Genomic DNA, 24,111 nt, shown 5'->3' with positions numbered 1-24,111 from the left:
GTCTCAATAGCAATCACAAGTCACAAGTAACGACTCCCGGTCGAGTGCAAGTATTACTTCCCCAACTTAAATCTGTTGGCAAATTCGACCCTTATTTAAGTCAGGACAGAGATTAATAACAACTAAAACAAATGCAGATTAATAACAACTAAAACAAATATCATGGCCCTTGAAAATCAAATGGTAGCTCCCGAAATAGAAAAAAATAAAGGGGGCCTTGAATTTCTCGTCCGTCCAGTCCTCAAGGTAGGGATCTTAAAAAAATAATCAATATAGTGATTTCAATTAATATTTCCTCCTTTTCCCTTGAAAAATAATAACTTGCCAGTACTTTAGAAATTAAAAAAGAATCGTTTTGATGTTATTAGTCAGAGATATATAAGACTCTGATTTCATCGATTTCATCGATTTCCGATAATCATCTATCCCCCTATTCGTTACTGAAAATCTCCCCCTTTTCAGTTATTTGATTGACCTACTTATATTAAAAATTTCTGGAAAGTACGCAGGAATTTCCGCGTATTGATATTCCGGAGATTAACGATTCTGCCGGTTCTATTCGTGGTAAATCGTGTACATTCGTAAATTTAAAGACAATTTCAAAACGTAAGATGTTAAAATAAATTGGGAATATCCTTATATTTACCGTGCGTTTCAAAAATTGAGTGTCTGTGCAAAACAAAGTGCAAAACAGGAGCCGGCGAACACGTTTAAAAGAAGATCTAAAGGTAAGAAAAACTTTCTCAAAAGAAAATTGAAGTCCCGGTCATCAGAAAATAAAGACCGGCGTGGGAAAATGCGAGAAAGGGATTACAGATACACACGTTTTTTTTTAAGTACGTGTTAAACCAGGAAGAGTTTTTGTATATATATATTCATTTATAATATATATGAGTGTTGTGTATATTTTTTCCAGATTCATCCCCGTGTGACGCAATGATATTTATAACTATATATATTTTAGTTAGAAACCTATGCAGGTAATGTAACTCAAACCTGAAAGCTATCTGAAACAGATCCGGAATTTATAAGGAGTGTTCTTAGCACATGAAAAAAAAATAGGTTGTCTTATGAACTTTCAGTCAGAGGTTGCTGAACATATAAGTTGTATTTTGTTCTGTTGTTAACTTCAAATGGAAAGTCAGTGTCACGTACTGTCAGAACAACATCATTAGACAATATTATATATACCAATGTATCTGTGTGTGCTTTCAAAAGACTTATACAAATGAAAAGCAACTAGGCGAAATCTCGTGGTATCTTGAAAGATCTTGCATTCATAATGTTAAAGGGGCAATACATTGTAGCTGTCATTCATGTTCATTAATTTGACTCAAACTATCAGATATGTGATTGATAATTACATACTAAAACGTAATATAACGAAATTACCATCAGTCTGAGATAAACAGTTAACAAAGCATGTACTCGACAATGTATCGTACATTTTACTCACGACGCCTTCTAATTAACAATCGAGATGACCTCCGAATACTGCCGAAGCTCACATAACCCGATATAAACATAAAGATAAATATAAATAGATTGCAACCTCGTGCAATAAGATATTATATGTCTGATTGGTTTTATGTTATATAGATGGGTTAAATTTAAGGTCGCCAGAATATGGATATAAATAGGATGAATTGTACTCTTGAAAGTGAATAATTCATCAACGATATTTCTTTGCTTATTGTGACAAAAATTTAACCAAATTGGCTGCCAAAAATTAATCATTATTTGTTTATTTCATTTTCATCATAATGATTGAAGCAGAAATATATATACATATTGACATGTATTGTTCTCGGATTGAACCAACCAAAACGTAGTACTCAAGTTTTTTTCTCCATATCACGTAGATATATATAGTGTCCCCCCTTTTTTTTAAATGACTAAAAACTCATTTTCACAACAAAAAAAATATACCACAGATAAAAAAAAAGAGTATATAAATCACTGAATATAGTCATGACTTGGAATTTTAACATCAAATTTGTAATATACTTGAGAACAAAGTTTCATCAACATGATACAATTTAAACTATCGTTTTCACAGATATATGCCAAAAATATGGCCCTCTTTTCTCTGTTTGGATTTTTTGTTCCTTGGTGTCCAGTTTGTTATAAATAATTACTTTTTTTATATATTTTTTTTAATTATTTTCACTTATCAATGCATTTAAAAATACAAAACATTACTGTATAGGCCTACTTCAGTAGTTTATAGAAAAGTGTATGGCCAACTCGGATATATCTTGCTGGTCCTTACTATGAACTCAACCCTCTAATGATTTGTAATACTTCTCACGGTTTGTGTCATCTTAAACAATGTCGTTGAAGTTCAGAGATTTAATCGCAATATTTATCGCAAATATTGTACAAAATACTACTTTGAGAGAGTCCCCGGCTCGCTGATTTCCGCCCACTTTAGTGAACAATTTTATCCAATCAAAACAGGGTTATTATCCTGTGTTTCCCCGAATTCTTTTTTTAGCATATGACGTCTTTTACTGTGAAAGTCCAGTTTGGCCTAAAATAGACAGTAGCCGCAAAAATTGTGCCTAGGAATCGGACTATACGATGAGTGCATCAAAAGGTAAGATAGAAAGCCATGCCTTTTAATCCGGTTGATGGTAAATATGCTATTATTCTTGACCAAAACGTAAATTCCTTTATACACCATAAAGATGGTCGCCATATTTTCCTGTTCGTGGGCTGTTGAAAACAAACAAGAAACTTTGGGCTAGTTCTCAGCACGGAAATATAAACAATATGTAAACATGGAGTAGGCAATATAATAACTATATATTTCAGTCGAAGACGTTTGCATTAGCCATTACATGTCAGCACGTGAAAAATATTAAATCTGAATGAATTCAGCTTTTGAACAGGCAGAGGAAATAATGAATATTTGAAAACTCTACAGTTTCAGACAATTATAGTCTATTCACATGCTATTTTGTCAACTGTTACATCTGGCTGTAATTTTATCTTTGTATAGTGTATAGATTTTGGTTTGTTATCTTAAAATTAGGTTTTCTCAGTGTTCAGGTGTTGGAGCAATTTTATCTGGGTTTACTCCAACAGAATCCGGGTCCGTTCGCGCCCATTCACGTTCGCACCCACTCATGTTCGCCCCCTTTCACTTTCGCACCCTACATGTTCGCACCCAAAGTCCGTTCGCACCCTACGTGTTCGCGCTCAATTTAATTGGTTTCGTGTTTGATAATATTGTAATCAAGTTTTGGCAAGTAGTATTCTTTAAGTATAATTGTTTTCATTGTCTCAAAATAAAGTGAGACAGTATTTTTTTTTGTGTTGAACTGAGACAAATGTGTTATAGTAGTCTCAGTGTTGAATAAATATCTTTATCATGTTTTATACAGTGTATTGTTAAAAAAAATCAGTATTTCTTTCTAATAAAGTGGGATTCTGTCAACGTTTTATTTTGTGTTGAATAACTCCTAATCATGTTTTGGTGAGTTTATTGCTATAACTTTGTTAAATTCACTACGTTTTTTGTTTGTGTGTTGAATAAGTTTTATCATGTTTGATGTTTTGGTTACAATAGTGTTTTGCTATATTTGATTTTTTCATTGTTTCAGATCAAAGGGACCAAGCTGTTAAAAACAATTATCTTTTGTGTTTTTCATTTAAAATCTTCAATCTTTTACTCATACCAAGCTATAAATACATTCAGTATATTTACACGAAACTATTTAAAAACAACAATCATGATTTTCCAATTATTCAACTTGATTTGAATTAAAATTGGGCGGGAATGTGTAGAGTGCGAACGGACCTTGGGTGCGAAGGTGCGAACGTGTAGGGTGCGAAAGTATATTGGGCGTGAACGGACCTGATACCACTCCAACAGGGTTTGTTTTCCCTGTATTCTATATATATCTGGGAACAGTATAACTGTCAATATATCCATTATTCACATATTTTTCTAATAATTGAAACATTTATGTAAGTAAATGCCTTGTTTTATTTAATCGATCAATTTTATACTTATTTTGTTCATGCAATGAAAAAAAATAATATGTATTTGAAACTTGTTGATGTGTCTCCATTGTCTAGCTTTATACAGGTTGACATTTCATTAGAATACATTTTAATAAATATTTACAATGCTAATTAGGTTTTATAACATGTTTGATATTTTTGATTTCCAGGTTTTAAGAGTTTAACCAAGGAGTAATCAAACATTTTTAAAAAGATAGAGAGTTGTCTCATTGACACTCACACTACATCTCCCTATATCTATTTAATAACCTTTGGAACCAAAATATGAATCTATTATTGATGAAACTCTGTTAGGCTTGACATCACAAATTATAACTCTTTCTTGAACCCCTAACAGGATATTTATTACATATATAAAAACAAGAAAAATTATGTTTGTTTATGTGAACCATAATAAAAATATGCACTTCTTTTTTAATCTGGGTCAAACTAGATTTCAGTTCGTATGTACCGAACATACATAGTATACATGGTATATATTAAAATTTCCTTGTAACAAAAAGATAGAGAATGTTTTCCTAAATTAAAATTTAATGCATATGATAGATCATGGTTATATTGTGATAGTTATCCTACAGTTTAGCTAGGAAGTGCATAATAAAATCAAATCTGAATGAACAGAGACCCAACAAAATCTTTTAATATTATAATCTTAGATTTAATGTATGGTTAAAGAAAGTTGTTTGCTTTTGTTTTTATGACCTTCACCAAGTTAAAATGTAACTCCTTTTATTCAATATAAAATATTATAAAATTAAGATACATGTACTCAGAAAAGTTTTACTTCCAAATTGAGCTACAATATGTTACTTTTGAGTATCCCAATGATTCATTGACAAATTTTGGTATAGTCAGACTTATAAAATAAAAACAACTTCTCTAATCTGATGAACAAGGTGAATGGTGAATGCATACATGTATATCTAAATTTTTTGTTTATCTGTTTACAGATTTCAGTCTGGAGGAGCTTGGAAACCTAAGTAGCCTTGAGCTACAACAGTTAATCAATAGTGGTGAACTAGATGTGTCCCCTTTACTTAATCTAGACCCTACACAGTCGAACCTGACATCTAACAATGTCAGCCAAGGACATGCTGGTAAGTCCTAATACTATGTTAAATGTTGTTAGGTTACTGTCTTTATTTACCTTATGATTACCAAAGACTCAGCTAGATGAGCGAGCACATGTAGTAAATAATGTATTGGTTTTGCTCATTGCTGAAGGCTGAGCAATGATCCATACATTGTATAAGCTGGCTTCTTCATCTTGGTCTTGGTTGGAGAGTTGTCTCATTTGCAATCATGCTATAACTTCTTATATTTATATTACATGAAACTAACAACAATGTATTGTCAACCAAATTTGTTGGATAAGTTCTTACTGATAAAATGACCCCTAGAAACAGTGCTAGCTACATGTAATGTACTTGTTGAAAGGTTGAAACTGAATATAATAGACCCCTAGCCAACCAACAGATCTTAATTTATATCAGCCAAGTTTATAGTGGCAGTGTTCTCCCCAGGATTTTTTGGATAGCACCAGGGTAACGCATGACGAAATGAATTTTACAATATTTTGTGTCACGTTGCGTCACTTATTTTTTTCTTGTTAGTTTTTGTCATTACCTTTTGGCCTTTGTTTTGTTTACTGTGGTACTGTGTTGTATGAACTTTGGGTCAGAACATTATTGGTAGAAAAAGTAAATCAATAAAACAGTTTGTATACTTTAATATCTTTGAAAAAGAAAAGAAAGCACAATTAGTCTTTAAACTAAAGTCACTTCTTATATTTTGATCAAGCCATTTTGTCCCGATACTTGTAGTTACACTACACATTCCCCATGTTAGATTTGACCATAACAATGAACTTTGAACAAGATTAATATTTGATACATAACCTTCAGTTAAGTATAAATTATTTTCCATTCTTTTTAACAACCACTAATTTATTTAATTTCCTATGCATATAAGTTATTACTTTAAATTATTTTATAGTTAAAATTCTTTATTTTCAATATTAAAGTAATTTAGAAATTTTCCACTTTTTTTTTTATATTTATTCAATTCTTCAACATATATATATACAACAGATATATTACATACTACAGATAATATCACACAGGAATTATAAATTTTCATTCCTAATAAATTTAGGCTATTAACCAATTTTACCATAACAAATTGTTTTAATATAAAATGTTCATTCCTTGGTGGAAACCTATGCTGTGTCAAATATTTAATCACAATCCAAATTCAGGGCTGTGTCTAGCTTGAAAATAGTGTCTATACTTGCCCGTTCAAGGTTTGACCTCTGCATTCGTAATTTCATATCAACTTTATTTTTGAAAGAAATAAGACTTAATTAATGAGAAATTGGTGTAATATAATCTATGACAAATAATTTCCACCTGTTATAGTAAAAATAAATAATCTTAAAAAAATAATCGTCAAGGTACAGACTGATGTATGGTCATCCTGTGCTTAACTTGATTTATGTCAACTCATCATGACATTCAGCTTCGTGTTACAGGGGCTCTCTACGGGGAAAACAACTTCCTCAATTAAATCATGTTAAACAACTTTACCTCTATAGGAGTCTAGAACATGTTGACTTTAAGCTACAATTATGATTATACAAATTGAGACTAGGTCACTTGGATGATGCGTTGTCTCATTGGCACTCATACCACATCTTCTTATATCTACTTGAGTTTATAGTTGTATTGTGGGATAATTTATCCTTTTACAACATGTGTAGAATATGCAAAATCTTTAAATGAAAGCATTTAAAGTTATGGAATGGCAAAGAGAGTTAAGTGGACAATATTTTTAATTCTCAGTGTTCTCAAAAATGTACATGTAGAAGCATGCAGTCTAGGACTGACACTGGATTCTCAACATCTTTGTTCAATGTTGTGAAATTGATTTGGTGTTTGATGTTCATTAGTTTAATTGTTTAGTACTATGTTGACAGGGGTAAAAATAAGATAGTGCATTCACACTGTGTCCAACTGGCCTAGTAGGAAATTTGTAAATCAACTTGCCCTTAATGAAATCTGATAGCTTGAGACAAATTTTAACATGAGGTCCGAAATTTATAAACATAAAAATATGTTGTACTGGTAATATGATAAATCGGACAATATTCAACCATAGACCAAATTTTGAAATGACCTAGATATTAACAACTACAGAACCCTGAGTAAAATATAGTCAAGGTAATGCTGTTGCACAGTACTAACACCACCCGACTGTTAATGGACATTCTTCAGAGCAATATAAAAAAGAGGATCATTGGATCCTCCTCTTACCCATTTAAATTAATTGATTAAAGACCTCAAAACTTTGGTATATAGCTCTCACTCTATTCAACTATCAATGACTATAGAAACCGGGTTTATACTGGACTAAACTGCTTATTTCACAGGGTAACAGTTTGCAGAAAGATATGTCACACACCTGTCTTTGGTAGGGACATTAATCTGGTCTCAACTTCAAAAGCTCAGGGGTGGATCCAGCCATTTTAAAAAGGGGGATTCCCAACCCAGGATAAAGGGGGGTTTTAACTATATGTCCCCATTCAAATGCATTGATCGGCCAAAAAAAGGGGGTTCCAACCCCGGAACCCCCCCTCTAGATCCGCCACAGAAGCTTTTGCTCTTAGCCTCTTACTGCTTCAAAGTGCTCATTATTGCACATGTAAGTTTGGCAAATTCTGAGATAAACTCAAGATACTCAATCATCCTCTATACTTGTTGTCTTAATAAGGCTATTCTGTTTTGGATGCCAAATTTTCAAACGACTTATTTGGATCCTGGTTTTAAATGCTATAATATTCTCCCCTACCTTAGAGGACCTTCTAATAATGGAATCAATATTTTCAATGAACTTTTATTCTCAATAACCAGTAATATTATAGAGACATAGAGTAAGAATGAAAATCTGTTATTATTCATGGCTTATTTTAGCATGTCATCCAAAAACCATTATAAATGTGTGTACCTGAGATTTTCTTTGTTACTATTAATCAATAATCCTCAGAACAGACTATAATTAAAATCTTGTCATTCACAAATTGTAATTGATCTCAGTCATATGCATGTTTTGCAGCAATTAGAAAAAAACACTGTTTCCCCAGGGTACATTTTTTTTCTGAAAATATGAGAAATAGTGTAATCGTTTTAAACTTTGTTAAATTAGATTAGATCATGACAATTTTTCCCCCAAAATATTTAGGGTTTGCTACATCCGATTTTCAATGTAACTTATTTAAAACAGAAATGTTCTAGTTCTGCAACAATAAAAAAACCACCTGTTTACCAAGGTTACACTTTTCTATTGAAAGGATATTGAATCACTGTTTGTACTTGGTTAGGTTACGTCAACACCAAACTTTTGGTACAATTTTTTGGATACCACATCCGATTTTATAAAAATAAATGTTAAAAATAGAAATATCAAAAACTGTAAGGCAACAAAAAAACAACATAAATGGGACGATTTAAAATATTGAATTGCTGTTTGTACTTGTTAAAGGTTATGTCAACACCAAACAACAATTTTTTTAGTTACCACATCCGATTTTATAAAACTCAATGTTAAAAATAGAAATGCCAAAAACTGTTATGCCACAAAAAAACCTGCTTTTTATTTTTAAATATTGACCATTTTTTTCCAAACTGGATCCAGTTAGGACCAGCTTTATATGTTTATTGCAATAATTCAAACTTATGTCAGCCATGTGTCTTTATCTAGATTTTTTTTAACATGGCGAAAATAAAACACCTTATTCAAACATTATGACATATTGTATGAATCATTTATATTTAGTCATTATATTAAGGTCCTTGTTTTTCTTGGACGGTATTCTTAGAAAAAATAAATAACGTTTGATATGTTTCCAAAAAATCCAAAGGATTGAAAATATAATTGGTGTAACCCTAATGTTCACTGCAGCATAAAATAAACTTAGAATAGGTTACGACTGGTGTTGTATTCTGACAATAGTATTTAAATGGCAGACTTATACAATGATATAAAATATCTTGGTGACATAAAACTTTATTTTTAGATTCTTTATATTGCGAAATGTATATCCTGTGGAAAAGTTTCCAGTTCTGCATACATTTGTATATTTAAACGGGGCAGACGGTTTTTGTGATCATTTTTCAAATGACATCCTGCGTTGTTCTCTGGTCATAAAAAATATACCTGTAACATGGATGAATACTTAGACATGGATCCACTCTTGAATATTTTCGACAGTCAGCAGTATTTGCAGACGTGCATGTGTAATTTATTCTACATACTCTATGCTATTTATAGCAAAATCAATTTGTTGTGTGTTGGATTTTTTTCTGCTAAAAATATGTTTTAGTTGCAATACATCTATTTTTCAAATGATTTATAAGTATTGTGGAAAGGTGAAAGTTGAATTATTTTATCATTTATTTTTTTGTTAACAAAGGATTAGTTGTAAAGTTGAAAATTTTAGATTTTTTTTTTAATCAAATCTTGAACATTCTAAGTAATTGGAAAAACAAGAAGTGATAAAAATAGTGAAGCAGATTGAAAAATTCAGACTGATTTTAGTAGCTACAATTTAGAGAATAACAAATACATTTTTTTGTGGTTTCAACACACTTCAAATATTCATTGAGTGAAATCAAACTTTGTAGTTTGTATAACAAAAGATGTTGGTTTGTTGAATTTTAAATTATGTGGTTTCATTATGTGCATTTGACAGTCGTTTATAATTGTGTATTCTGTTGGATTTTAAATATAGTGGTTTGAGTCAACCGCTAAACCCCAAAAAATAATTTGTACCCAGGAATATAATTTTCTTATTCATGTTTTTGAAACATTATAATGTAAGTAATATTTTTCTTTCTTTTTATTTGGTATACATGCAATAATATTAATTGAAAAATTGTAAAACTTTGCTAATTGACAATGTTTACAATTTTTAATGAAATTTCAGAAACATTGATTCCATGAAAATTTTTGTAAAAATGTTTTTTTTTCTCTAACTTTTACAGCACAACAACTTCTTCAGGGATTTATGGCTGCAGAAAACAGTCCTGGTACATCTGCGAATCGGACCACGACCAGAGGACCTACTGGAAGGGCCCAGACTACCCCTGATGGCATTTATACAGAAATCGTAGAACAACCAAAACAGCGAGGGCTGAGGTTCCGTTACGAATGTGAAGGAAGATCTGCTGGGAGTATTCCTGGCGAGAAAAGTACTCAGGATAGGAAGTCATTCCCAACTATTAAAGTAAGTTGTTTGAGGGAATTTGAAATTTGAAAAAAAATCTGTATTTATGTTCATGCGAGTCAAATTGAAGAAATAACAGCATTTTAGTTTCGCGAAGTAAAAAAAAAGGGTTTATTCACATTACCATCATGCAATTCAAATTGAGGAAATAGCAGAAATTTTGTTTAGAGAACTTGCAGTTTTAACTATGATATTGCAACAATTTACTGAGTGGGTAGACATTGCATGCTTTATTTCAGTGATTTAAAAGTATAAATAAACCGCAGTCTTTTATTATATTTAAATATATTGTCCTTGAAATGTCTGTGAAAGAATAGATATATAGACTTCTATATGAAAGGTGACAGACAAGGGTCATATATCATGTATACTGGGTATATTTAAAAATCAAATAGATAAAATAATTATCAAGTCTATTCTGCAATCGCCATTTTTAACTACACAGGAATGCAAGTACTGTGGATTCATTATTATTCGTTGGATACCAATTTTCGTGGTTTTCGTGGGTAGAGTCTAACCACGAAACCAAATGTTCAACAAATAACAAATTTTCTATAGGCTTGTATGCAGACTTCGGCAAAACCACAAAAATTACACGAACATGTATGTTTTCTTTAATCAACGAAAATTGGTACCCACGAAAATAAATGAATCTACAGTATATTGAAGAGAATGAATTGAAAATAAATTATGAAACTCAAAACCAATCTTTTAAAACTTTGAACAAAACAATAATTGAATGGAATTTTTTTAATACCCTCGCCTGAATAGCCCTGACATTCAACGTATTGTAAATATTATGCCATTTAAAAAGTAAACTAAAATGACATACTGTATATATTTATATATATTAAGGCTTGCTATATACAATGGATGGGTATTTAATTGAAATAAATAAATGCAAAAAACAAAATAAATAAATATATATGTATGTAAATTTCAGATTCACCAATATCAAGGAGTAGCTGTGATAGTGGTATCGTGTGTTACAAAAGATCACCCTTATGAACCCCATCCACATAACCTAGTAGGGAAAGACTGTAAAAGGGGTGTCTGTACACTTAAGGTCAAGGACACAAATGTTATAAGGTGAGTTTGAATATTTTGCTATGTTGCATTTTGTTATTTTCTTTGTCAGTACTTGTAGATTAAATTGTGCTATTTATTACGGGAAAAAAAGGGAAAAAAAGGGAAAAATTGGAAGAATTTTTTTAATATTTGATCTCTGACATGCACCAGCAGATATCCAGATTCAATAAGATATTTTGACACCCTCCCTGATATCTAGTGTACTCCCCAGGATTTTTGTTAAAGTGCCATGGTAAACACACGATAATCCATATTAGATTGTTTCAAATTCAAAAAATGTTTGCCCTTATATTTGATCGAATACCACTGCAGTGTGCTCAATAGCACTGTGCTGAAATATGAAAGCTCTGAATATCACAGTGCTAAAACAGCCTGGGTAGAGCACTGATTGTTAAAACAACTTAAATGGGATGCTTTCTTATAAAGATGTTAAATTATTTTATTCATACCCAATTGTCAATGTTTTCTTTACGATAGGATATCATCAAAGTATTTATATTCTTTCAGCTTCCCACATCTTGGAATTCAGTGTGCGAAAAAGAAAGATGTAATGGACAACTTAAAACAAAGAAAAGAAATTAATGTTGATCCCTTTCAAAGTAGGTATATGTTATTCTAATGCAACAACGTTTGTAACGTTCATTTTGATTGGATAAAGTCACTTTCTTACATGGCATCAATTGACAATTGATGTTATGGAACGTACGCGCTAGCGCAGACAGCATATGGCAGATTTTAAATATATGTTTTAACATTGTTTTCTGTCAGTTTCATTAGAATCGAGATAACAATATTGTATTTTAAGCTCCGACGGCATCAATTTGGGATTTGATGGTGGCAAATACCTGTTTACTGTCTCTGCTTACACGTCGCCAATAAACTTAATTTGTGACCATCAAATCCCCAATTGATGCCGTCGGAGCTTAAAATACAATACAGTTATCTCCTAAATGTTTCGTCTGTCATGAAAGTGTTTGTATTATTAGTAATATTGATAAACATAGATTTGTGATGTATTTTCCACATTATTTTGGATGGAAGATACATATTAATTTTTGGTCAATCACGAATTCAGAAGAAGAAAAAACTCACATTGTATGACATATCTCCATAATGACCTTAAAATCACAATAAAAACAATGCAACTAAATGTTATCGAATAATCTTGATAGTGAAACTTGTCTTGTTGGAACAATGTGATGGGGGTAGATTAAAATCCATGTCTATCATAAATAATACTGGCATAGACCCTAATAAAATCTTGCATACTGGCAATACATGCTTGACAAAACGTACATAGTATTGAGAGTTATTTAAGTAATTTTCATGACTTTAATACTACACAAAAATGAAAAGCATTGTAGAATAGATGTTTAACTTTATTTTTTTATTTTCCAGGTGGATTTAAGCATATGGCGAAAGCCAATAATATTGACCTGAATGTAGTCAGGTTGTGCTTCCAAGTTTTCCTTCCTGATGAGAACGGGAAAATTACAAGAATTGTTCCCCCGGTGGTGTCACATCCTATACATGATAAAAGTAAGTTTATACTGTTATTTATAAGATTAGGGGTTTCATAAACTGTCTAAATTACTGTAAATTTTGAAATTATTGCATGCATTTATTATTGCCATTTGGTCATTTGAGACCTAAGTCCAATTTGAATTTTTTGCAATATTGAGAAAAATTCTCTTCAATTTATTTTAAAAAATTTCAAAATGCAAGTTTTAAATTATTGCTATTATAACTCTGTCGCCTTTTCGCAATAATTTCTAAATTTACAGTTAGCAAAATGATGGTATATTTTACTACTTGATAAGATTTTGACTAATTTTAGATTAATTTTTACTAGAATGATGATCATTGATAACAATTTCAGAACCTCACTTTTTAACCAACAAAATCATACTGTATTATTCTCAGGTAAAGTGAAAGTAGAAATAACTTATAAATAATTTATATATATATATATATATATATATAAATTTACTTTTGTAGAATCATTGAATGAGTTAGTAATTTGTCGAGTGGACAAGTCGTCTGGAAGAGCAAAAGGAGGGGATGAAGTCTTTCTTCTTTGTGAAAAAATCAATAAAGGTGAGATATTTTAAAATTACTGTTTCCTATTGTTACTATGAGTAAGGAAGAAAAGAAAAACAGGGAACATTTTTGAGAGGCGAATGTAAAAATTCTTATTGATGCGATCATAGATTTGTCTCATCCTTTTCAAATATTACTTGGTTTCCACTCATAAACTGTTACATGTGTTCAATAAACAGAAAAAATGGGAAATCATTCTTGGTGTGAGAAATTTTGTTTTGATATTCTATATTGAATATATGGGAAGTGTAATCCATGTTACTAATTAGTCTCAGGTTCATCCATTGTAAAAATATTTATTTATAACTTTATGCAATTCAAAACTGCAAAGAATTGTTAAAAAATTGTGGACCATATAATGTATTGTATTAAGGTTTAACAGTTTTATCAAATATCTGGGATTTCCTCTATATTAAGATAAAGTCTTTTGTTAATTTATAGGATAACACGATTGATTTCAGTTAAAAAATTCTTTAAGAATAAGGTTGATGACACTAGAAGATTAAAGAGAAACTGTTAGTCGCGTTATATATGCATTTGAAAGGAATATAGGTCATGACTGTATCTTATTTGTTTTTTATTGTTTAACATTCAAAACAGTAAGGAAGAAAGAAACATATCAAATACCAATTTTATAATCTAAATTTCTTGGTTTTAAATTCATTAAATTTGTTTTCTGGAATATTTATAAAAAAAAAAATATCAGCAAGCATATTTCGTTTAGAGTAAAAACAACTTCTGTCATGGTTTTTAATTTTTTGGTCAAATTAAGAATTTTCAAGACTTGCAGTATTTACAGCTAATTTCCAAATGCATGTAGAGCAAGACTTTGGTTAGCCTGCTTGCTTAGTTTGTATGTTGTACAATAATGTTGGGATAACGTCTAAATAAATTAAAATATAATGTATACAGATTAAACCATGCCTATATATAGTTTAAAGATGTCAATTTTAATTACAAAGCTTGAATAAACATTTACACAAACATAGCAAGCAAGCCTATCAAAGTTTTACTCTACAAGCATTAGAAAATTAGCTGTAAGAAAATCAAAATTTAAGCCTTTGCTAAAAAGGTGTTAACAAAAATACTAAAATCAAACTTTACTTTCAAGCCCTGACGTAAAACTCAAATCATTACTTAATTATTTATTCTTACAGATGATGTTAGAATAAGATTTTACCAGGAGAATGATAATGGAGATGTGGTATGGGAAGATTCCGGTGATTTTAGTGCTAATGATATTCATCGACAGGTAGGTTACAGTTCAACACAAAAATATACATAATATTGAGAATGGAATGGGGAGTATGTCAAAGAGACAGCAACACATCATAGCATTGCAGAATGTAGATTTGGATTTTTTTTTTTTTTTTAGAAACTATTTGTTTTAGCAAAATACTGTCTGTTGTTTGTTTGATTTGAAATTGTCATAATTTTAAGGGAAAGCAAAATGAGTGAATCGATAAAATTTCCACGATTACAGCACACTCACAAGCCAATATCTAAACATACTTTTATTAGTTTAGACTTTAGTTATTTGTTTGAAATACTACACAGATTTACTATGTAAGTCTTCTGTTTCTTTCAGTATGCCATTGTTTTTAAAACCCCGCCATATAAAGACCAGTACATTACACGACCAGAACAGGTGAAAATGCAGTTACAACGATTAAATGACCCTGCAGAAACCAGTGATCCAATACCATTTATTTATATGCCAGAAGATCCAGGTAAATACCAGTTTTTAACTTGTTAAAAGCAAAGTAGAATTTGCTAAAAATGGTCCGAAAATAAGAAAAGGAAAATGGCCATGTCCAATATTGTGAATAATGATTAATACAAAGCTACTATAGTATTTTATTGATTGATTGTTGGTTGCTTAACTTCCAGTGGCAAATATTTCATGCATATTCAGGACGACTATAGTATTTTAGGATAGCAATCTAGACATAAGTTCTACTGCATAAGTCCGAACTTTAAATTTGTACAAATGATTTAATTCTTCGGTTATATTAGTTTTTGGATGAAAATAGCATTTTCAAGTGAATTAATGTGAAAAATTGTTATGAATACATTATTATTTGTTGGTTTCTATCTTCTGTCCGTGAACAAAAACTCAACGCTTCAAAGCAGAAATTAAACCACAAAACCAAGTATCAAAAAAGCATCCTTTCCTGAATTCACTAAAAATGGTAACACCAAAATAAACAAATTCTAAGTATTTAAATTGAGCATCTCAAACTTGAAATTCTGCACCAAATATTCTAAATCTGAATTAACCCTTTAGTCATCTGCTTGTAAATTTACAATTTTTACCTGGAAAGTATTCTGAGTTAATATGAAAGCAAAAATCCATTTGTATACCATTGTTCCTATTGATGATTTGTGAGATGCAGAATGTTTTATGATGAATTAAAAAAACCCATGAAACATTGAAACAAGAAAAACTGGAATCCACAAAAAAGTAGCATGTTTGTTTCCTGATGTGACTAACAGAAGGTCAAACAGATGCAAAAACTTAAACAGTGCAAAAAAAAACTATCTGTACTGGTACTTTTAAGAAATCATTCAAGATTGAATCGAACATTACATAACTATGGACTATAAAGAGACTTAAGGTGGTACCTAACACTTTATCAAAATTAATTTGCCTCGTTTAATTTTCTTAAAATTTTGTCAAAGTATTTACTTTGACCCTTTGACAAAAATATAAAAATTTCAAAAATTTGAACCAACCATTTTATCAGAAAAATTACACTGTTTATATAGAAGTTTGACAAACACCAATTTTGATCACCAAGAAGCTTAATTTTGCCTCTAGAACACAACGTAATTAAAACGTTTAACTGAATTTACAGAGTCATCTCCCTGAAGTGTTAGGTACCACCTAAAAAAACTTCCATTATAAAAACCTTCCAATTATTAAAGCAAAAGTCTTAATGCTTTGTTAGAAATTGCAAGTGATTCCTTTCTATTGCTGAAAGTCATTAATTTTCTGTGGGAACTATTATTTTCTCCAGCAATGACTGTCATGATATAGCCAAAAATGCTGAAAAGAGCATTAAATAATTAATTTATTGTATATACTCTTCCATATTTGTTGTCCTATATATTGACCTTTTGTTCTCTTATTACAGATCCAGATAGGATATTTGAGAAGAGAAAGAGGAAAGCAGATCAGCTGAGATCACTAGGACTGTTAGATAGTAAGTTTATTTTACAACAAGGATAAAGTACATATTATGGCACACTAACTGAAAGATTATATGATAATATTTAGTGCTGGTGAACTTTTGACTTAAATGACGGGGAACTTTGATGTATGAGATTTTTTGAAAACATTGAAGCAATGTTTATATTTTTTTAAGGCAGTTTTTAAAAAAAAAATCTGTGTAATGAAATTAAGGCATAATGAATTAAAATTTAAAATTTGATACTTAGTATAATACAAAATGAAAATTTCCTCCAATACAGCCATACATTTCTGTCTGTAACAACCCTTATAGATGTTTTACATATTATAGTTTTTGCACCGTGACATATTATGGAACAGAAATTTAAGATATAATTATTATTTCTTTTACAGACCCTTCACCAGACGACATTAAACAGAGACTAAAGATTAAAGCTACAAAATCACGCATTAAGCAAGAAAAAATTGATAGTAAGTGTTATGTTATATCAAAGGTTTCTAGTGGTTTTCTATTTGCCTATCAAAATGGTCAAATATGAATATACAAATGTAAGAAGGTGTGGGGTACGACAATGAGACACATATAAACAAATTACATGAAAAGGACGGCATGAAGTCTCCAATAAAAGGCAGGTGTCTGTCTAATATGTCAAGCTCTTAATTCTGTAAAAGTTGTGAATTTTATCAGAAACAATAAAAGATCTATAGTTTTCCAAAAAGTGAAAAAAAGATTTATGCATACCACTGCTCGCAAGGTTCCTTACTGTAAAAATGTACGGAGTATTGAAATAGAACAGCTAAAAAAATTAAACATTATTATACAATGCATAAGATAACATTCAATATAAATTGCCGTGCATTATGGAAATCAAAGTTGAAAATCTATATATATGGCATAACAGTTCAAGACAACCCATGTACAAGACAAAATGGATTATGGAAAATACAAAATATAAAAGAATGTTTGGTTTATTTTGGTATTTGATTCATTTTCATAAAACATCTTTTATATTTGCTTTATTACATTTTCAGCACCAACAGTGGTAGATGAGATCCCATTCAGTAACCTTGGAGCTTCGAGCCAGTTTACAACAAATACCTCTTCCGTCCGCACTTCTGACAACACTGGCATTGGAAATATGACAATTAATGTAGATAGTTTAAAAGCTCAGTTAGCCAGTTTACCTGAGACTTTACAGAACCAGCTGTTACAGCGACTTGCCATGCAAAAACTTCAACAGGAGATGCAAATGCAGCAGACATCCCAACCCAGCCAAGGTTTTGATTTAGCCGCAGCTTCTTCATCCGGTCTCGTAAACGCTGGATTATTAAATGATATTCAGATGCAGCCGGCCAATACTGAACAGAACACTATGAATATGATACAGCAGTATTTAGGTGATCAAGGAACGAGCGTTTCTTTCGAAAGTTTAGAATTATCGGGAAATCTAATGAATGTGGAGTTTGATCCGAATATAGGGGCAATGGAGAGTGTAGCTAGTGATGAGAGACAAATAGACGAAGCTAATTTGGCAATTCATGCTTTAAATCAATCCTGAATTTTGACATTGGCATAACGTTTGGTGCTCAAAATACACAAATTCCGACCAGAGTTAGTTACTTGATTTGGCTAGTGTCGGTTATTTGAAGAATGGTATATTTTGTCAGAAATATTCTATTTTTGGAAAGAAAATGAAATGTTTGGAAGATGGTTAGATGAAGGGGAAAAAATGAAAAGAGAACACATTGATTGTGTCCGTTGCTTGTGCTGTTCTGTTTATAACCACAAAAAAATGGCAGCTTGTTAATTGTGTTTTGTTTATGTTTTTGTTATTTTCTTATATTTTTGTTGAATCTCTGTTTGTTTGATTTTCGCTGCTGAAGTGACAACCATTTCTAATGTCATTACAACACTATTATTGCTTTGATAACATAAATGTTAAAAGGAAGTTTTTTTCGGAAAGAAATATCTGTTTGTAAAATGTGACTAGTTGGGTCCTGGGATATTTCCTAGGTTTTTTCGTTGTGTGGAAAATTATTTTAATATCAGTATTTTCAAGATATATTTTTCATTTCTTTTAAAGAAATGTTTTGAGTCATAAATTATACCTTATCATGTTTGAATGTATAATGAAAAATTCTAAAAATGGGAGGGAACTTCTTATGGTGGGCAGATGTGATCAACAACAAATATAATTTTTCCTGTCCGGATTGCATACTTAGCATTCCAGGGCCTAATTTATTTGTTTGGATCAAATACACATGCCATATATTTTGTCCTGTTTAAATTCCTAGGTTGTACTTCATGCGAGAAAAATCTCCCAACATTGTTTACATGTTGAGTAAATTCTGGAAATTCCCCAACAAAAAACCCATTGTAAGTTATACACCCACATCCTGTTAAAATGAAAGTAGGTTACACCCACACCTTTTAAAAGTGAAAATAGACTACAAGTTATAAATAATTGTATAAAAAAAACAGGAAGTTTATTTATAGTACATGGTTTCCAGGAAGTAGTGATTATTTTGGTATTCAGATACATTCCAAGAAATGATTTAGTCAACAGTTAAATATAAGTAAAGTAATTGTTTAATCATGGATTAGGGAGCGGATTTTTTTTTTAGAAGGGGTTGTGCATGGAAGGAATAAAAAATAAAAATTATATTTGAAAATTTAAAAACAAAAAATGAATGAGTACTGGAAAATAACTTATAGAAAATACAGAGCTTATAGAAAATATAAAATTAGGAAAAAATAAAAAAAAAAATGACAAAAAAAATAAAAAAATAAAAATAAACCAATACAAATGATTAAAGAAATAAAATATCAAACCACTTCCAAGCCTCCCCCTAAAAATCCAATGATTGTTCCCAAAAAAATATTAAATTCTATGCATAGTGTGTCAAACCATCTCTATGATAGGGGATACTGAAAGTGCTATTAAATTTTTGTTTACTTTTCTTGGATGCAAGGCTCTTTGTGTAATATATTAATTTTGATTTTTAAAAATGTTGTAAATATTAAAATAATCATTTTTGATACACAAAAGATAAATTCTACAATCATAATGTCATAATATCATATATAACTCATTAAAATAGTGATAATCATTTTCTAGTTTTTGTTGATGTACAGTATATATATAAACAAGAACAACAATAATATGATCATTTTGAGTACACAACACATTTGTCAAAAAAACAACCCAGAACTAACAACTGGATACAGATTTTTTTCATAAATAAAGAAACTTTGAAAAAAAACACTCATCAAAGATACCAGACCATATTATTGTAAATGTCAGATACCTGCTGTATCTTCATAAGAATCATCAATTACACTCGATTCAAAAGTTTTTGGCAAATGAAATTTTAAGAAGCACTTGGAGGACAAAAAAAATCAAAAATTTTGTTCTGTTTCTTCATAAGAATCATCAATTACATTTCATTAAAAAAAAATTGTGGCCAATAAAATTTTAAAAAGATTTTAGAGGACAAAAAAAAATCCAAAATATGTAACTAATATGGGATTCTATACCTGGGTTAGAACAGGTTAGAAAATCCTTAGTATTTTGAACTATTTTTCGGGACATTTCAGGTGTTATTAAGCTCAGGATTTCAGATTCAGGACCCATATAGCACTATTGATGTCATTAATTTATTGGTGTTTAAAGCCACTTTCAGCACTATTGAATGTTTCACCGTGGGCAGTTTGTAATGGTCAAAGTATTAAACTGGTATGTCTGGAGTTAACCACAACCTTCAGCAAGAAAACTGACAATCTTAGTAAATTGAAAGGTCAGTGTGGGTTTTCAAACTTACAACCTCGTTAACTGGCTAGTGATTAAGCAGTTAGCAGAATACTTATGCTCCTTGTCATCATCAAGATCATCAATCTTAAAAAGTATGCAAAAATTGCATTTTTCAATATTTTACTGAAAATTAACATCTATTTTCATTCATTGCTTAGCATAATGACAAAACAAAACTAATTGAAAAGAAAAGTGTGCATGCATTGATCATTAAAGGCTGACATTGAAGTCCCAGAACTCACCCCAGTGAGGTTTGGAGTATGATTTGGACTTTATACTTTGTGATTTCGAGGAACAGTCCTGCTTGCAGAGTTTTGTTTTCATGTTTACCTTGACTTTAAGATAAAATGTTTCCATGGGAAAACTTGAAAAAATCAGCAAAAATTATAAAACCACTTACAAAAATCACAGAAATTCACAGCATATTATATTAAGTCACACAGTACATTAATTGATTCAGTAAATATGGTGTAAGGCAGATAACAGTATCTGTAAATTTCATACCGGAAATGCAGATCATATATCCAAGTGTTAAAGATAATAATTTAATTAAACAACCTTTTGTGCTTCATATTCTAAAGATGATCAAATATCATAAACAACAATAAAACTTAAGGTCATTTAGTAATAGGTCCTTACTTAACATGATCAATTAACATTAGAACCAAAGTAAACTAGTACATAGGTCCATGAGTTAAATAGGTCCCTAAACTTAAAACAGGATCAATGAACAATAGAACTAAGATTATCTGGTACATAAGTCTTGGACTTTCACAGGATCAAATGACAATAGAATTATGGTCACCTGGTACAGGAGTTTTGCAGGATTTAATAACGATGCAAATAAGGTCATCTGACAAATAGGTCCCTTACTTTAACAGGATCAAATGACAATAGAATCATGGTCACTTGGTACAGGAGTTTTGCAGGATTTAATAACGATGCAAATAAGGTCATCTGACAAATAGGTCCCTTACTTTAACAGGATCAATGAACAAAAGAACTAAGATCATCAGGTATAGTCACCTGGTACAGGAGTTTTGCAGGATTTAATAACAATAGAACATAGGTCATCTGGTACATAATTCCCAGATTTTCACAGGATCAAATGACTAGAGAACAGACCATTTTGTGGCATAAGTCATAACCTTTCACAGGTTGAAATAACAACTGATTTCATCTGGCACATAGTTCATAGATTTGCTCATTGCTGAAGGTTGTATGGTGACCTATAGTTGATAATTTCTGTGTCATTTGCACAGGCACTTGTCTCAGATTTTTTTTCCCCTATATAGAAAAAAAAATCTGAGACCAGTTCTGTGGTCATTTAGTCACTTGTGGAGAGTTGTCTCATTTGCAATCATACCTCATCTACTAATCTTGTCATTATAAAAGATTATCCTCCGTCTTTCAAAATGTATCCAAGAAAATAGCATCTTATTTTAAGTGATAGTAGGTACTAACTAGTTGATTCAGTAAATAAAGTCTAATAATACAGACGAAACTGCAATATCTGTAAATTTTATACAGGAAATGCGGATCATATATCTAAGTGTTATTATAGGTTTAATTGTATCACCTTTTGTGTACCATAATCTAAAGATGATCAAATATCATGAATATTCAATAACAAAAACAAAAAGGTCATCTGGTAATGGGTCCATTACTTTAATAGGATAAATTAGCAATAGAATCAAGGTAATCTAGTACATAAGGACCCAGACTTTACAATAGAGCTATGGCCACCTGGTACATGAGTTTGGCAGGATTTAAAAACAGTAAAACAAGGTCAACAGGTACATAGGTCCCACTTTCACAGGATCAAATAAAAACAGATCTATGGTCATCTAGTACATACCGTATAGCGGGTTATTTTCACAGATAGAACAAAATCGCCAAGATAAGTTCCACCACTTTAAAAGTGCTCATACAAAAGTAGATAGTTTTGAATCCACCAAAATAATAATAACGGCCAAAATATGTCTTCTACCTATTCAAGGTAGATCACAAAATGTTACACTCGCGAAAATAACCCCCTATACGGTAGTATGCAGACCAGTAGAATCAAATGACAATAGAACAAAGGTCATTTGGTACCAAGTTCCCAGATTTTCACAGGATCAATAAAAAAGACCTAATATTATTTGGTTGAAAGTCCACACTTTCTGTGGATGAAATAGCAAATATAACTAATATCATCTGGCACAAGAGTTCATGGCTTTACTCGTTGCTGAAGCCTTGGTGACCTATAGTTGTTAATTTCTGTGACATTTGGTTTCTTGTGAAGAGCTGTGTCATAATCTCATTGGTAATCATACCACATTTACTAGCCATTGGCAAATCCCGGGGGGTTCTAGGGGTTGGAACCCCCCCTCTTTTTGGACGATCAATGCATTTGAATGGGAGCATATAGTTGGAACCCCCCTTTACTCTAGGTTGGGAACCCCCCTTTTTAAAATGGCTGGATCCGCGCCTGCTAGCTGAGTCTTGTCAGTATCAAAGAACATATCTTTTACTGCAAATTAACAAGTTTTGATAAGAGTTCAGTCATTGCTTTGCATAATGGCAAAACAAAAGTGAATAGAAGGATTATAATATATATACTGTGGATTCATTATTATTCGTTGAATACAAATTATGGTGGATTTCGTGGTTACAGGTGAACTATGAAATTTCATGTTCAATGAATAGCAAGTTTACTATAGGCTTATATGCAGAAGTCAACAAAACAAAAAAAATAAATATCTACAAAAAATAAATGAATCCACAGAACTAGTGAGGACTGTGCCATGATTTGGTTTAAATTCGTGGACCTTTAAATATTGTGATTTAAAGGAATGATCTTGCTATCAAAGTTTTGTTTTCATGTTTTTCTTTACCCAAAGCTCAAATTTTTCCATGGGTGTCATAAAACTTTGATTGATTGATTGATTGTTGGTTGCTTTGCGCTGCATTAGCACAAAATATAAAACTTTGAAAATGAGCAAAAAATATAAATCAATGAAATACAAAAATGTCCTAATTTCACGGCATATTATAATAAGTCAAACAGTACATTCTAGTTGATTTAGTAAATATGGTCCAACACTGTAATATCTGTAAACACAGACATCAGTGTTAGTATAGATTTAATTGTATCACCTGTTTGTGTTTCATAATCTTAAGATGATTAAATATCATAAATAACAATAACACTAAGGTCATTTGGTAATAGGTCCCTTACTCTAACAGGATCAATTAACAACTGAATTATGGTCACCTGGTACTTGAGTTTGGCAGGATTTACTAACAATAAAACTATGAAGGTCATCTGGTACATAGGTTCCTTATTTAAACAGAATCAATGAACAATAGAAAAAAGGTCATCTAGTACATAGGTCCCTTTCTTAAACAGAATCAATGAACAATAGAAAAAAGGTCATCTGGTACCAAGGTCACAGACGTTCACAGGATCATATAAAAATAGACATAAGGTCATCTGATACATAGGTCCCCAAATTAACCAGGATTGAATAACATTAGAACTAAGATCATCTGGTTCATGAGCCCTGACTTTGGCAGGATTAAATAGCAATAAAACTAATTTCATGTGGTACATGGGTCAA

At 31.1% G+C, this 24,111-nt stretch overlaps 1 protein-coding gene across 4 annotated transcripts; it reads left to right on the top strand.

The window, feature by feature from the left end:
• Positions 1 to 563: 563 nt before the first annotated feature.
• Positions 564 to 19,806, top strand: LOC134710179 (embryonic polarity protein dorsal-like). 4 transcript variants are annotated; one of them, XM_063570406.1, is made up of 12 exons: positions 564 to 728; positions 4,983 to 5,129; positions 10,071 to 10,312; positions 11,256 to 11,401; positions 11,909 to 12,000; positions 12,800 to 12,940; positions 13,400 to 13,498; positions 14,659 to 14,753; positions 15,090 to 15,231; positions 16,639 to 16,707; positions 17,088 to 17,165; positions 17,727 to 19,806. In XM_063570406.1, the coding sequence occupies exons 3-12, from the start codon at positions 10,094 to 10,096 to the stop codon at positions 18,251 to 18,253; spliced, it is 1,608 nt and encodes a 535-aa protein (XP_063426476.1). In that variant the 5' UTR covers positions 564 to 728; positions 4,983 to 5,129; positions 10,071 to 10,093; the 3' UTR covers positions 18,254 to 19,806. The 4 variants fall into 4 exon arrangements, with proteins under 4 accessions (XP_063426476.1, XP_063426474.1, XP_063426473.1 ...); XM_063570404.1 differs by lacking the exon at positions 564 to 728 and adding an exon at positions 2,460 to 2,599; XM_063570403.1 differs by lacking the exon at positions 564 to 728 and adding an exon at positions 2,543 to 2,636.
• The last annotated feature ends 4,305 nt before the right edge of the window (positions 19,807 to 24,111 follow it).

This window comes from Mytilus trossulus, chromosome 3 (genome assembly GCF_036588685.1).
Source record: "Mytilus trossulus isolate FHL-02 chromosome 3, PNRI_Mtr1.1.1.hap1, whole genome shotgun sequence".
Classification (NCBI taxonomy): Eukaryota; Metazoa; Mollusca; class Bivalvia; order Mytilida; family Mytilidae; genus Mytilus; species Mytilus trossulus.
This window is presented reverse-complemented; position numbering and strand designations above follow the sequence as displayed.

Bases quoted from the DNA above. Each gene is read 5' to 3' on its own strand.
- LOC134710179 (XM_063570403.1), top strand. From the start codon at position 2,615: ATGCCTTTTAATCCGGTTGATG. The intron at 2,637-4,982 runs GTAAATATGCTA...ATCTGTTTACAG, and splicing joins GCCTTTTAATCCGGTTGATG to ATTTCAGTCTGGAGGAGCTT. The intron at 13,499-14,658 runs GTGAGATATTTT...TTATTCTTACAG, and splicing joins TTGTGAAAAAATCAATAAAG to ATGATGTTAGAATAAGATTT.